The sequence below is a fragment of the Diospyros lotus genome, chromosome 10, assembly GCF_014633365.1.
Source record: "Diospyros lotus cultivar Yz01 chromosome 10, ASM1463336v1, whole genome shotgun sequence".
NCBI lineage: Eukaryota > Viridiplantae > Streptophyta > Magnoliopsida > Ericales > Ebenaceae > Diospyros > Diospyros lotus.
In genome coordinates this window covers 27417487-27433295 of record NC_068347.1, presented here as the reverse complement: position 1 = coordinate 27433295, position 15809 = coordinate 27417487, and the positions used below count along the sequence as shown (strand labels likewise).

General features: G+C 34.7%; 1 protein-coding gene across 3 annotated transcripts; it reads left to right on the top strand.

Annotated features, from left to right (window-relative positions):
- The first annotated feature begins 687 nt into the window (after nucleotides 1-687).
- Nucleotides 688-15463, top strand: LOC127811823 (uncharacterized). 3 transcript variants are annotated; one of them, XM_052352007.1, is made up of 11 exons: nucleotides 689-874; nucleotides 1332-1393; nucleotides 2700-2836; nucleotides 9498-9556; nucleotides 9776-9799; nucleotides 12217-12299; nucleotides 12406-12470; nucleotides 12706-12755; nucleotides 13846-13947; nucleotides 14552-14611; nucleotides 15042-15463. In XM_052352007.1, exons 1-11 carry the CDS (start codon nucleotides 872-874, stop codon nucleotides 15174-15176), a joined length of 780 nt encoding a protein of 259 aa, XP_052207967.1. In that variant the 5' UTR covers nucleotides 689-871; the 3' UTR covers nucleotides 15177-15463. The 3 variants fall into 3 exon arrangements, with proteins under 3 accessions (XP_052207969.1, XP_052207967.1, XP_052207968.1); XM_052352008.1 differs by having other exon boundaries at nucleotides 689-927; XM_052352009.1 differs by lacking the exon at nucleotides 14552-14611 and having other exon boundaries at nucleotides 688-874.
- The last annotated feature ends 346 nt before the right edge of the window (nucleotides 15464-15809 follow it).

The window sequence follows — 15809 nt, the reverse complement described above, 5'->3', positions numbered from 1 at the left end:
TTAATATGAAAATTTATCGTTGGTGGGTTTTATAAGTATTTTCTTAATAATATTATTATAACTTTTATTTATTGCAGGTTTTTTTTCTTAATAATGTTATATTTTATAATTTTATTAAAAATATTAGTAATAAAAATAATTTTAAACTATTTTGAGTAATAATATGTAAGGAAGAGTTTTAATTTTTTAAGTAAAGTTACTTAATTTATATTAAACAACTTTGATATGCCAATTTAAATATAATGATTATATAAAAAATATAATAATTTGATAGAATGAGTCTCGCATTATTATATTTGAATTGTTATATTAATATTACTTAATATAAATTAAGTAACATTATTTAAGAAATTAAAATTTATGTAAAAAATATGAATATATTATGTTGAGAGGAGAGAAGGGGGATGAGAAAGTTAGGGGGTATTTTTGTTGAACAAATAAATATTTGTTATTTTTTAAAAACACAAAAATATATTTTTTGGCTATACCGAGCCCAATCATCAAATTTATCAGAAATCTCGTGGCTAGGATGACTTACTAACGAGAGACGACAAACCCAGCCCAATCATCAAATTGGATGGTGGCCCATTGCGACCTGGCCCACGGCCCACCTGACAGGAAAGGGGCGTTTTGGGAAAACGATAAATTTTTACAAGCGCGATCAATTCAGTGGGTCTAAACAACGAGAGGGGGAGAGAGAGTGAGACAGAGAGACTCAGAAACATAAGCTGATAGCGCAGATTAAAATGCTTTAGAGGGAGAGGGAGCGCGACAAAGACGAAGCCCTAAATTCTCTCTCTCTCTCTCTGTGGAAAATCTCTCTCCCGGAAGAAGAATTAGCAGTGTTTCCATTTCCAGCATCGAAATCAAAATGGTTTGTTATCGTCTTCCCCGCCTCATTTCACCCTAGCCATCTTCCCGCTTCATGTAACGCTGTTATTGCTTTCGTTTTGTTGTTATTCCTTATCCGTGCTTTTCTTTTAATCTTCGAAGCTCGAATTCTTAGCTTAAGATGAGCTTTAGCCATGTATCTACAATCCTTTACTATTCAATTGTGTCCGTTTGGTGTTTACCCGTTCGATCATGGTTCGTAGATTGATAAGGTGTTGATTTGTTAACCGCAGTAATGATTGATATCGTCTCAGTTTTAAAGAACTCGCGTCCTATGTTTATGAGAAAGCACAATTTGTTGATTTGATTTTGGGTATTTTGGTTAATGATATTTACATGCAACCATACAGTCATCTGGATGGGTTTCTTTGCTGGTTGACAAATAGAAAGTACTGTTCTATTTTGCATTGAATTTCCATCTTACTGTCTTTACATGACAGAACAAGCTGGGGAGAGGGCATAGGGACAAAATTCAGCAGTTCATGACAATAACTGGATCGAGGTAACCTCACATTTCTATGGGGTCTGTTTTTGTTAGTAATGATTACTGTTTGTCATGCGACCATTTCTTTTCAAAAGAACCTGGAGTTCCGTACAAAATTTGTAGATTTGATTTATATAAAAGGTTCAGATTTTGGTAATTCTTAAGGTGGCATAATTTTTTGTCTGGAATTTACCACAGTCAATTCAACTCTTAAGGTGGTGAACAAACCCTAGATGCTATCATGCAGGAATTTATATTGTTCTCTGGAAGCATTTAAGATACCTAATTTGTCAAGTTGAGCTAAATTTTCTTGAAGAAGCAGAAATTACACGGCAGTTTCATTTTCAAAATGTGTTGTTTTAACTCTTGCTTAACCTTGTATCAGCATCCAAAGTTGCTTATTTCCATTATTAATTTTGTGTTTATGTAGGAAGTCACCGTTGTACCTTGGATTTCATTGATGAACTACTTAATTTTCAGTTATGCAAATGCTTATCCATGGGCAGTTGGCAGTTCGCAATGTGGCATTTGACCACTAATACTAAGTATTTCTTATGTTAGTCATTTTTTTATTTAAGAAATTAGTAAAAAAAAAAAAAAGTTACAGATTTTATTTTTTTGTGTCAATTATGGGGCTCTTCTTTAGATTTAGTAAGTTTTCCATGCATAAGATTATTCTTGGAAGGGTATCTTGGCATACAGCTTTATCGACCATTGAAAAATTAAAGTTCCCTATAATTATTGACGGCTTTATCTGTTGTTGCTATGTGTTCCAGTTATAAGATTTAATGCTTGTAGTTCTGTGTGCACATGAGAGGTGGGATGCATTTATTTATTTTTTGTATAAGACAAAAAAGTATTTATGGACACTTGAACAGTGGCAATAGTAGTTTCTAGAGTTTGAATTTGCATGACCTCAATTAATTCTAGTGAATGGCTGAATGCAGGCCTTTACATTTCTATGCAATAAAAAAATCCTTCATTTCCTAAACAGCTAGGTTTTTTTATTGATATGGTTATGTTGCATTTGTCTCATAGTGGTCATTTATCAAAGAAAATTTTGCTTCGCAAATGATTGAACAATGGGGAAACTATTTACTTAAAGACCCCCGTGAATGCTTTCTCATACATGGTATTTCTTTTACCTTTGGTTCTTTGTGGTCCAAAACCTTGAAAAAATTACCCTCACATGCATGTTTTATGTGGTTGGTTAGATTGTACATATATGTGGCTTATTTCTCCAAACCATCATTTCTGTCATTTGAGCATATAGTTTATAGTTGAATCACAATGTGTTCTTTTTTGCTATTATTTTTTAATGCAGCGAAAAGGTTGCCCTTCAGGCCTTGAAAGCTAGTGATTGGCATCTTGAAGGAGCGTTTGATGCATTCTACAGCCAGCCCCAGGTTAAATCATATGCTGATACTAGACGTTTGGAGGAACTTTACAACAGATATAAAGGTGAGTTCCAGAATCCATTGCATCCTTCCGCCCTGCATCCCCTATTTAAATTCAATTTACGTTCATGTCTTGAAGAATATCTTAGTTTTCCTCTGGTTTCCTTGCATCTTTTTTCTGCATTTGTTATTGCTACTTCTCTTAAAAAATAAATTATTGTCATTAAATGTATGGTAAAGTGTTGCATATATCCAGTGCTTACTTTTTTTTCTTGTTTCCCAAATTGGCCTTTTCAGCATGTGGGCTTTCTTTAGTTGCATTCTCCATCTATTAAATGGTTGTTTGGAAATTTGGCGCTGCATTTGGCTCCTTTTATTTGTTGATTCTAAGAGTGTCCTTATTCATTTGAGGGACACCAGAAGTGGTCATTTTTTTGCTTCTTAGTATTTCAACATTGGTGAGAATTGTTGTGGAAAGAATATATTTGTGCTGCAAACTTCTTTTAATGGCTTTTAATTGCATATGGACTGTAATATGTCTAATATGTATCACTGGACGAGTTCTCCAATTGCAATGTTTACCATTCTTTGAGATTTTAGATTAATGATAATTATCAGAAACCACTGTTTACTTTTTTTTTTTTCTTCATAGTCTTGAAGAGGTTGAATGCTCCTGTTACATGGTTGGTTTTGAGTTTTTAGGAGTTATCTATTCATTGCTGAGAGAATGATATGGATGAAGGATAATAAGCAAATTTTGGGAGGAGGGAAAACGAAGAGAAACAATCCAATCCAAAACAAATTAGAATTAGGTTTATTTTATATTTTATTTTCACATATTTTTGGTAGTATAACTGTATTAAAATTCTAGTGTTCACTTTCTAGTAAGATTGTACGTGTATTGTTTTTTTTATAAATGCTGAACAATTAAGAGAAGACTCACATTGATAATATTGAATACTCAAAATATCAGAGATTTGTTTTCCCTCTTTGCATCTCTTTTCTGCTTCTTGTTCATCTCTCCTTGCTTCTTTCCCTCTTGCAGTTTCCCCTTTTTTTCCACATTTTTTCTCTAGATTTCTTTTTGCTCGTGTGTTTCTTTTTCTTCTCTTATCAATGTTCTTCTCGTCCCTTGGCTCTGCGAACCTTAGCAAGAGATTTCTTATTATGAGAAGTTCATGCTGGTGGCCTCATAGGACATTTTCACCCAAACAGGACCATTGAAGAGATTGAATGCCAATTTTATCGATCAAATTCAAAGAGAGATGTGGCCAGAATAATTAGCTAGTCGCACATGTCAATTAGTTAAACATAGAAAGCAGAACACTAATTTTTATACTCCAGGAACTCCACTACTAGCCCTTTGTTGTCCTTGGCAAGATGTGAGTAAGGATTTTGATTTAAATCTTCTGCTTACCCATAAGCAGCATGGATCTGTTTTTGTGATTGTGCATCATGTTAGCACAAAGATTAGAATGATTTCTTTGGGTTGGAGGGGTGGAATTGGGAAATCTCAAAATCAAATGAGCTTATGAAAACAAAACTGTTTTAAGCTTTTTAAATGAGAGCAGTGAGATTGTGATTCTATCAAGATTTAGAGTGAACTTAGAAACACTCTGAATTTCTATTGCTTTTTGAAAGACTTTTGAAGTTATGTATATATTTGAAAGACTTAGTGAAGTTAAGGTGAAATTATGTTCCATTGAAAGGTTGAATATCAAAATGAAGAAAGATCTTTTGATTAAGATGCTTTTAGAAACTTCTCTTTTTGTTTTTGTAAGAACAAGTATGATTAAATGCAATAATAGGAAATAAGTAAAAGCGAGACCACTTAGGAATTTTATAGTGGTTTGTCACTCAAGCAAGCCTAGGTCCACTTCCTCTAAAGTCCTTAGGTTTTCCACTAAATCAATCAATATAGGTTTCCAAGGTACACCTCAAACCTTTACCAACTAGCTCATTTTCTAGGCTTACCATTTAAACCTTTTATGTTAGATTCATTGAATGGATCCGGAAATCCTGAGAACAAAACACGATATTTTCTAAGAATCAATCTCTGATTTTAAGGACAGACTGTCAGCTCTTAATAACCATATTTGTTTCCTGTTTTAGTCCTAGATTTTGTGTATATATTGTTTCCTATTATCATATATATCTAATATTTTTCCCTTTTTTAGTAAGAGCTTATCAATCGTGTTTATATATAATAAGAATTCTACTATTCTTCTCAAGTACTCTCTGCACATGGTATCAGAGCCTTAGGCCTTTTTTTTCCTGGGAATCAAAATCTGTTGCCTTTGTTGCCCTTTTGTTGAGTTGCCTTGGTTGTGTCTCATTTGTCCATGTCCATAAACACCGTAGGGTCAAGTTTGATCCTAGAGCTCTTAAGTATATCTTCCTTAGGTGTTCCAATACTCAAAAGGGGTACAAATGCTATTATACACCTTCTAGAAACTTCTATATCTCCATGGATGTCACCTTTTCAGAAACTGGACCATTCTTTGTGTCTCCTCACACTTGTCGCCAGGGGGAGATTTCTAGTGGCGATCGAGTCTTAAGTCCGAATCCATCCTTGTCAACCTTTGTCTTTGGCTCCTTTATATTCTCCTCTGTCTTTGGAACAAACAGCATCACCCGAAGCATCTCCTATACTAAATGGACACGAGCAAACAGTTTTAGTTTCAGGTGAACAAGATCAACAGGAAACAAGTGATTCTCCCACAGAGCAACCATTTGTGCTATCTATTGTTTGATTTAATGGATCTCCATATGTCTTCAAGAATAGATCACAACCCATTTTGGACCCACAACAAGTACTAACCTCCTATTCTAACCCAGGTATTGAAAACATCGACTCATCTCCTTATGATATATTGTATCCAGTGACTTGGATTTACCTATTGCTCTTAGGAAAGGAACTAAAAGCTGTACCCAATGCCCACTTGCCAATTTCATCTCATACCATAGACTGTCACCTAAGCATAAAAGTTTCCTAGCATCCCTTAGTTCTATTAAGATTCCTAAAACAGTTGAGGATGCATTAAGAGATAAAGAATTGGGCACAGGCTATGGAAGAGGAGATGAGAGCATTAGAGAAGAATGAACTTGGGATATAGTGCCAAGACCAAAGGGATTGAAACCCATAGGATGTAGATGGGTTTTTAACCTAAAATACAAGACTGGTGGTGCATTGGAGAGATATAAGCCCAGATGGGTAGCTAAGTGGTACACTCAAACCTATGGGATAGATTACTTGAAAACATTTGCACCACTAGCAAAAATGACCACTATGGTTAAACCTATGGGATTTGCAACGATTTGATGTAAAAAGTGCCTTCCTCCCTGATGGGTAGCTAAGTGGTACACTCAAACCTATGGGATAGATTACTTGAAAACATTTGCACCACTAGCAAAAATGACCACTATGGTTAAACCTATGGGATTTGCAACAATTTGATGTAAAAAGTGCCTTCCTCCATGGAGACTTAGAGGAGGAGGTCTTTGTGGAGCCACCACCACGGTTTAATGAGATTGCCATAGATAGAGTATGTAGGCTAAAAAAGGCATTATATGGGCTCAAACAGTCTCCTAGGGCATTGTTTGACAGGTTCACTAAAGCCGTGAGGAAGATGAGATGTTGGCAGAATGGAAGAGACCATACACTTTCATTAAACATTCTACTAAGAGAAAGGTTATAGCACTTTTAGTGTACGTTGATGACATTATAGTGACTAGAGATGATAATGTGGAAAAATGGCGGCTAAAGGAACGACTTGCAAGGGAATTTGAGATTAAAGACTTGGGAAGACTGAAGTATTTTTTGGGAATAGAGGTGGAATACTCCAAAGAAAGCATCTTTCTTTCTCAAAAAAGTATGTCTTAGATTTGTGGCTGAAGATTATTCTTGATGACCTGAAAATTACTAGGAGTGTATCAATGAAATTGTTTTGTGACAAGAAGTCTGCAAGCTGGGAATTAAAGAGATTCACTCAACAGCTTGAGGTGGAGTGTTAGATTCCATGAATGGATCCGAAAATCTTGAGAACAAATCTGGATATTTTCTAAGAATCAATCTCTGATTTTAAAGACTGATTGTTAGCTCTTAATAACCAGATTTATTTCTTATTTTACTCCTAGATTCTGTGTATATATTGTTTTCTATTATTGTATATATCAAATAGTTTTCCCTTTTTTAGAAAAGAGCTATTATGCCCTCCTAATACTACAAATAGGACTGTTCCAATCATGTTTATATATAATAAGAATTCTACTATTCTTCTCAAATGCTCTCTGCACATTTTACAACCTAGTGGTTTGTCTTAGCTTACCACAAAACCAATATCCTAGAGATGAAACAAGGATGATAAACTTGTGTTTATCTCAAATACACTGCTTGACCTTTCTTGAAGGTCAAAATATAGTAGAACTTACAGCATGATGATAATATAAAGCTCAAATAGAAAGATCTTACAATAGCTTCTACACAAGCATAAAGCAATGAAGTAGAACTTTGAAGCTTTAACACTTGGGTATTTTGAAACCTGGATTCTGGGTTTCGAAATCTTGTCCTGTTTTCAGCACACTGTGTTGAAAGACTTACAAAATTTGTTTCAAAGAACTTATACATTTGCAATGCAAACATGAAATCACATGTAATAAATTATAAAATTTAGAAGAGATATTTTCAAGACATTTAAAGAAGATTGAAAAGCGTTTCACTTAAAACTGAGCTTTTCATTTAAAACATTTCAACTTAATAAAGTTTTTGTCTTATCAAAATTACCTTATTGAAATCATATACAACAGATCATTTTTCAAAAATGGCTCATTCATGCCATATAATAAGACATCTAATACCTTTAAACCTGTGAAGATATATTTTTTGAGATTGTCAAGTTGTATGATCTTACTAAGACTATATTGTCTGGTAGGGATGCTCATTTCACTGTTATTTTTTGGAAAACTTCATGAGATATAGTTGGCGTGATGCACAAAATTAAAAATTTTCATCAATTGTAGTTTAAGAAACTTGTTGAGATTAGTCCAAGAAAATAGTAGGGATTGGGATTTCATCCTTTTCATGGGCTTGATTTGCCTAAGAGTTCTATCAATAGGTCTATTGATATCAGCCCTTAAAAGTGGTGCATTTTATTGGCATGGTTATAAAATGAAAAACTCTGTGGGCCTTGTTCCTATATCCCTCTATTAGAGCTTCTGAGTTGGTTAAGACTTTTGCACAACTTAGTGGTGACTTGAACAATGAGATTATTAAAGAATTTAAATCAAATAATACTTTGTATAAACTTTGTGTCGATGCACATAACATCATGCTGAATTTATTATAGAAAATCATGTCATGATTCAATGTATAGACCAGAGCCTTTTTTTATTTTATTTTATGGGATTTGTTTCCAAGTTACAGAACTTTGATTTTAGTTCTACACTTAATATCCAGGACATTGTTGCATACAAAGGTTGTGCTACTTCCCCAAATGATTCTTGTCATGACCCCAAGGATTCCCAAGGCTATAATTGTAATTATAATAGTAGTTAGTTTACATGCATTTACTATATTGTACTCTAGGTTGCAGTTCATGTTTGTACCGTTTTAGTTGACAGCTTATAAATAGGCTAAGGTAGTTAGAGAATGCATAGAGATGAATGATAATTGATTTCCAAATTTCTCTCTCAAGTCTGAACTCTCTCATTTCTGTCTGATTCTCTCTGTTTGTCTGCATTTCTCTTCAATTCTTTCTGTATTTCCCTCTCTTTCAGTCTAATTTTCCCTCCAATTCTCTCTGTTCTGATTATCTCTTCCCAATTCCTTCCTAAATTCCATTCTAAACCCTAGGTATATGATAATTTTTTAGTTGACCCATCTGCCAAACCTGATCAACACTGCCCTTTATCACTGCACGTGAGGATAAAATTGCTTTTACTTTACATAAATATATTGTATTCACAAATAATGGGGAGGTTGAACGTTTCCTTGTTTGTTAGGTAGATCATCTATATTTGGACTTCATGTAGATTACTAGAGAAGAATTTCAGTAAATTGATCCAAATTTATTGGAGTTTTATAGGAGTTATTCTTCAGTCAACAGATGCTAGATTTAGGCTACCACTTACCTGGGTATAGTCAACAATTGGGGAAGACAAGTTAACCACTTATTATGGGGTTGGGTGATTAAGCTGAACTGGGTTTTTTGACGGTAGATAGGCATATCCTGGGAGAAGGAAAAGAAGAGTGACATTCCAAAACAAATTAGTACTAGGTTTATTTTATATATAATTATAGTTGAATTCTAGTAAAGTAGAATATGTTTTTTCTGTATGAATGGATGAATAATTAAGAGAAATCTCACATTTGATAGTATTGAATATAAAGAATATTTGAGATTTCTTCACCCTCTCGATATCCCTTATCTACTTCTTCTCTGACTATCTTTGCTTCTCTTCCCCCTCCCTGCTTCTTGTTTTCACTCTTCTCTGCAGATTTCTTCTACTTCTTCTTCCTCCTCCCCCTTCCTTTTCATCCCTCAATCTGCACTAGAAAACCATCTGTGCATTAGTTATGGATCCACCAAATAAAGTGCAAATAATTCTGTATTTTTCACAATTCAATAGCTAATGCACCTTGAATGAATTCTGAGAAACATAACTTGTTGCATACAGTTAGTTTTCAATTAGTAAAGTCTGATTGGTGGAATTCTCATGTTTCACAGATCCATATGCTGACATCATTTTGGCTGATGGTATCACGCTCCTTTGCAATGACCTTCAGGTAAGTCTGCTTCCTTTGCTGTATTTACTTTTGAAGTGGTTGGTTGATCAGATTATTGAAGTTTTAGCGTAGACGAGTATGAGAAGGATAGCATTAGTACACAAGATCATATTTTATATGGCATCAGTTTTATATTTGATGGTCTTGGAATTTCCTGTTAAAGCTAGGGCCAAGCCTTTACATGGTTCAATAACATTTGAATCTTTGTTCTCTTGGCAGGTTGATCCGCAGGATATTGTTATGGTATGTATGTTTTTAGAGATACTTAACCACCTTCTATATAACAATTAGTGAAGAATGAGCCATATTATTATACTGTTCTGAATGAGCCATATTATTGTACTCTTCCAAATTGGCCATATTACATATTCTAAAATTTCAGTGATGCTCTAGAATTCAATGGGAGGAGAGTTAGAAGTGGAATTTTCTTGTTGATTTTGATGCATTCTTGTGTTTCATGTTTAATAAAAATATCATCCAGAGCCATGCTGAACTGGCTTTATATGTTTTGATCAGAACATATTGAACAAAATGAGAGAACTAAGTAGGAATACTTTAGGCACAACTGGAGATGAACAAATGAACTGTTTTTCTCTGCTTGTATTGAACATAGAGGTGGTATTTATACATGACTAGTCCTTAGTTTTGTCCTAGAATACAGCAATTCAAAATATGGATTTAAATAGGACACAACAGATAAGATAGGATTTAAACTTAAATAATCGTATTTTTATGGAGCTACTTTATCTCTAACTTCTTATCCCTTCTTTATCATCTCAGCTTGCTTTAATTTTCAAATCTTTCAAACCTCTTTGTACCACCCAATGTCCCTTTTGTGCAACAACTTTCGTATTTTATTTCCTTCAACACATATAATTCTGAATATGCAGGGGCTTTCTTCAATTTAGAGTTGCTGAAAATTTAATTACATAATCCTGAGAATGCCTGTGTAATAACAACAATTGTTTTACCTTTCACGTCTTCCAGATGGCACACTTGAACAAGGAAGTTGATCATTATTGCATCTTCTTGGTGTCCTTGGACATATCATTATTAGGACCCAAAATTTCTTATTTTACATAAAGACAAAGGATTCTGATGATTAAACACTAAGGTGATTTTAGAAAATAGAGAAAACATGAAATATACATTAATAAGTATAAAATTAAAAATTAGTATAAGTTTGTCACTTGGCAAAATTACATTAGAAAATCTACATCCTAGCTTTAATCCAACTCATCTGAATTCAAGAATTGTTGAACATGTCTTCCCGTATGATGACTAAATAGTATAAGCTTCTAATACAATTTCCCTTCTTCAAGTTTTGGAAAGAAGTGGTATAGCAGATCATAGATCATTAGTTCCTTCGCGCCATTATTTTTTGGGGCAAATGACCTCCATTCTAAAAAAAGAAAAAGTTTAATATTGATGAATGAGCAATTGATGTATGCCTCTATTTCCCATTTTTTTTATCGGGTTACTTAGTGCTTGATTAGCACCAGAAGTGTTGAATGAACTACACAATCCACAAGCGGAGTTTGTGTATGAAATCATGTATTTTATGAAATTTTTGTTGGAAATACTTGATGAGCCAGATTAAGGAGATTGAAATGGTTAGGAAAAAACCTATTGAGATGGAAATGGAGACTGAGCAATAACTCGAGGGAGAGGGAGAGGGAAAGGGGGGGTGACAATGAGATTGAGATCAAAGATGGAGGAGACTGAAGTATAGTGAGGATGAGAATTTTTGGCTGAGGGACTGAGTGATGAGATTTTCAGATCTGGGTGAGGGGCAAGCTATGTAGCTTTAAATTTTAATTGAGGACAGTTTTGTCTGAAAATAATCTTATTTTCTACTTATTCTGCTTCTCCAGAGTAGAAGTTTCAAATTTTTTGCTTATTCTCTAAAGCATAAAAAATAACATCTTTTTTTTTTGGGGGGGGTGGGGGTGGGGGTATAAAAGCGTTTTCTGCTATTAGCCAAACATGTGTGAAAGTGCTTTTCTACTAACCTGCAGCATCGCCATACAAACCATTAGTCTCTCTCATCTTTCCTCCAATTACATTGAGTTATCTGGGACAAGGGGTATTAGGAGTCCATATTTAGTAACTTTAGATGATTCACAAGGCTGTTTTTGTAATTATTTCGGGTTATCTTGTCCATTGTTTTTTGGAAAAAGCTTATGGATCTTTTCCTTCTCTTTCTTTCTAGTAGACCTTGAAATTCTATTTCAGTGCCTCATCTTATGGATGACTATCCTCAAGCAGGTTATGACTGCATACTTTCTATTTTCCATAAGATTTGCAAAGCATCTTTTCATTTGTTATAACACTTCTTGTCCATCATTTGTTATGACTGTAATGCTTTTGTTCCTTTATGATATACAGGTTAAGATATTTCTTCTCCTTCAACTGTACCATTGCATTTAGCATCTTTTCCTTATCTTTCATTTTATCAGACTGCACTTTTGTTTTATCACCTCAAATATGTGCCTGAACTTCTTGGAGAATGATGGTGCCTGTCTTTCATATTGTATGCCAGGAGGGTTTTCAGTTTGTCCTATTCATTGTTCAAGCAAAAGCAGTAACAAATTTCTGTCTAAACCTAAACCTTAAAACTATACATTTTTGTCTAACATTACTTTTTGCTTTTGCTGTAGTTAGTGCTTTCTTGGCACATGAAGGCTGCCACCATGTGTGAATTTTCCAAGCAGGAGTTCATTGGTGGTTTACAAGCTCTTGGGTAACTTTGATTAAGTTCAATGTTTGTTGTTTGTTTCTAGTTCCAACAATACTGGACTGCAAAATTGTGCCAGCTACTTCATGAAGTTTATGTTTTTAAATATCAGGATAGATTCACTGGAGAAGTTCCGGGACAGGATCCAATTTATGCATTCTGAACTGAAAGATGAGCGTATGTGTACATTATATTGAATTCCCTATTGGTTGCTAGTAATAATTATTACAAGCTGTGGTTGCTCCAATTTTTTGAAATGTCATATTGCTTGCTAGGATGTGAGTTCATAGATTGATTCATCTCTGAATGAGAAATTCAATTCTTTCTGAAAACAATTGCTTTGATTGTCAGCATATTATAAAGGCTTCCCATTGTATTGTTACTAAACCAATTTTCACTTGTGATTCTCCAGAAAAGTTCCGTGAGATCTATAACTTCGCTTTTGGCTGGGCAAAGGAGAAGGTATGCTTGTTGAGCACAATAATTTGTGATTCTTATTCATCCCCTCGAATATTTTCTTCCTTTTGGTGTGTTTCATACTAACTAGAGTTCTAAATAACCTGTGGAGCTTACTAGTGGTGGTTTTTCATGTTTTCTCAATGGGTTTTCTAGATGCAATATACTGTCCTCTTTGGTTTCACCCGTTCTAACAGTCATGCTTGGCTTGCTGCCCACCTTTCTAAATTAGTTTTCAGACATACAATATATGACACCTAGAGCAAGAGTGGTTGCAGCTGCTTCGTTAATATATGGTTGAAGAAACCAGTTGGCAGTGCTTTTATACAGTTAGTTTCATATAAGTCCATAGGTTTTAGTAATAGATATAAATATATAATAATAGATATAAAGATATATATATATATGTGTGTGTGTGTGTACACATCACTGTTGCCATTAAAGTAATTCTAGCTGTGGCTCCTTCCTATTCATGTAAGAGTTGATTGTCATTTGGTTTAAATCTAGATTTGTGATAAACATTTTGAATTTTGCAAAGAAAGCAGAAGTACTGAAACACACTCAAGTGTCGCAACCATTGTTTCACTTCCTGCTTCTATTAAGCGGCTTTGGAGATGCTCAAGGTTTTAAGTCCTTGTTGGCAAAAACTTTGTAAATCTGATAGAAGCTCTGAAACACAGTTAATCTCTACAGTTTAGATGTTAAAAACATGGAATGCATCTAGCAAAAGAAAAAACATGGAGCATGCCATAGGGTCATAATTATGTCAAATTTCAAAATTCACTAGTCAAATAGCATATTGTTGACTGGGTGTCTCAGATCAATGAGTTGATGAGCTATCTACTTCCCTACCTTGACAAGTAAGTCTTAGGGAATGATTGCAAATAGTCATTGTTTCTGCATATGATTGCACTTTAACATCTCATGTAGCTTGGGTGTATGTTTTTTTCAATATGGATAGTTTGGGGATACAGCACTTATATCAATAATGGATGTCTGTCAAACAATATATCATATCATCTGATATACTTTGTTGATTTGGTTGCTTAAGGTTTCTCTATGACATGCAGCTGCTTATAATTATTGCCAATTGCAGGGCCAGAAGTCTTTAGCATTGGATACTGCAATAGGGATGTGGCAGTTACTTTTTGCCGAAAAACAGTGGCCATTGGTTGATCACTGGTGCCAGTTCTTGCAGGTAGCTTATTGGAACATACTGTAATCACTTCCAAAATTTTGTTGGACATTTGCACATGACTAAGTAATTATTAAATGTTGCCTATACTTAAATATTTATCTGAATGAAAAAAGGGGGCACCACTGGCAAAGCAAAAGCTTGATTGGGCCTGGCCACAGTAGCCTTGAAGAGAACCAGGAGGAAGGAATCCATTTAGATTTAAGCCACCACTTGTTACTAGCACCATAGATGCCAAGTGCATCCAAACCCTTAATTATAATTTGCACAAAATAATCATTGTTGTATAGTCCCCACATCTTCATCTCATTCAACTTTGCCACCCATAAGTTATTGATTTGCTGGGGCAGTGGGTGTGTAAAGGTGTACAGATCTCCCCCCCCCCCCCCAAAAAAAAAAAAAAAAAAAAAAACAATGTGCGAGAAATATGAAAAAATGTTAATACAAAAGCTATTTCTGTTTCTTATGCATTCAGTGGAATTTTTTGTTGATTGCTATTTTCTTGGTTGCTAGGACTCTTTTACATGTTAATTTTGAAGGATTATGTTTATGGATTTGTTCCTATTGAGCCCTGAGTTGCCGAACTTTTGTTGGAAAATTGATTCAGGCCCGGCATAATAAGGCAATCTCTAGGGATACCTGGTCTCAGCTACTGGAATTTGCAAGGGTAAGGATTGAAGCAACAGTTACACACTTAAGGCTGATGGATATGCTTTTGATTCTTTTCCTAATTGCTATCATCTGTGTGCAACCAGTGAAATGTTATTATTCACCTGGCTAAGCCACTTCCCCATACTGGCAAATTCCGTAAGTTCCATTTGTGGCTAGGAAAGAGAGGTTTGGTGTCTCTGTCGATGAGTGTGGAATATTCAAGAGGGCTTCAATTATACTGGGAACAATGTTTGGTTCCTTATAATTTTGTTGTGAATTCTACATCTGTTGTCTAAATACTGAAAGGGTTCTATGTGAATGTTTAAAATTTGATCATTATCTTTAAACTGTTCTGAAATAATTATTTAGCATGAAATATGCTCAACTAGATGATGGTACATCTCTAGTGGCATAACTAATATCTTTTTTGTTGACTGCTGTGACAGACGGTGGATCCAACGCTTTCAAACTACGATGCAGAAGGTGCTTGGCCGTATCTGATCGATGAATTTGTTGAATACCTGAATGAGAACGGCATCATTCAAAAAGGTCAAATAAATGAATGGTCCCAGAAACGCTGATGGACTGCTGGGCTGTGGTTGTTTGCTGTGGGGGTGCCTATTTTATCTATGATTTGAGTTTCTGTTGCCCATTAATTGAACCCTCTCTTTACCTAAAGAAAAAGTGGAACACAAAAATACAAAAGATGGACAAATGTTGAATTTGGGAGTTGTAGTTCACCTCCAACTTGGGCTCTTGTTGTCGTACTCTTTGCAGTGATGGGATTGGATTGATTGTTGATATGGTTGGTTGGTATATGAAATGAATTTTCTGATGAAATAAATTGTCACCCTTTTTGTATGATTGGTGAGCTTACATTCCTACCTGACTTTTCTTTTTATTTTTGGGTTTTGAATATATATTATGCTTATTATATTCTATTCATAGGCAGTTTGTGGAATGCAGGAAAAAAGGCTTCCTGCTTAATGATCTTGTCACCAGAAGACCTAATTCTTTCTGGCTTTTTTTTTTTTTTTAGATTAGGCACTATCTTGTGTCTCCCTTTGAACTCGTTTTAGAGTTATCACGAGAGAGGTAAATTAGAGATGTGCCTGGGTAGTTAAGTATTTTTTTAAGCTATGTTCACTGGTATTTATCAAGGATCACTCCTAAAAAAAAGCTTTACCTCCCCGGAATCGATCCCCAGTCTCATA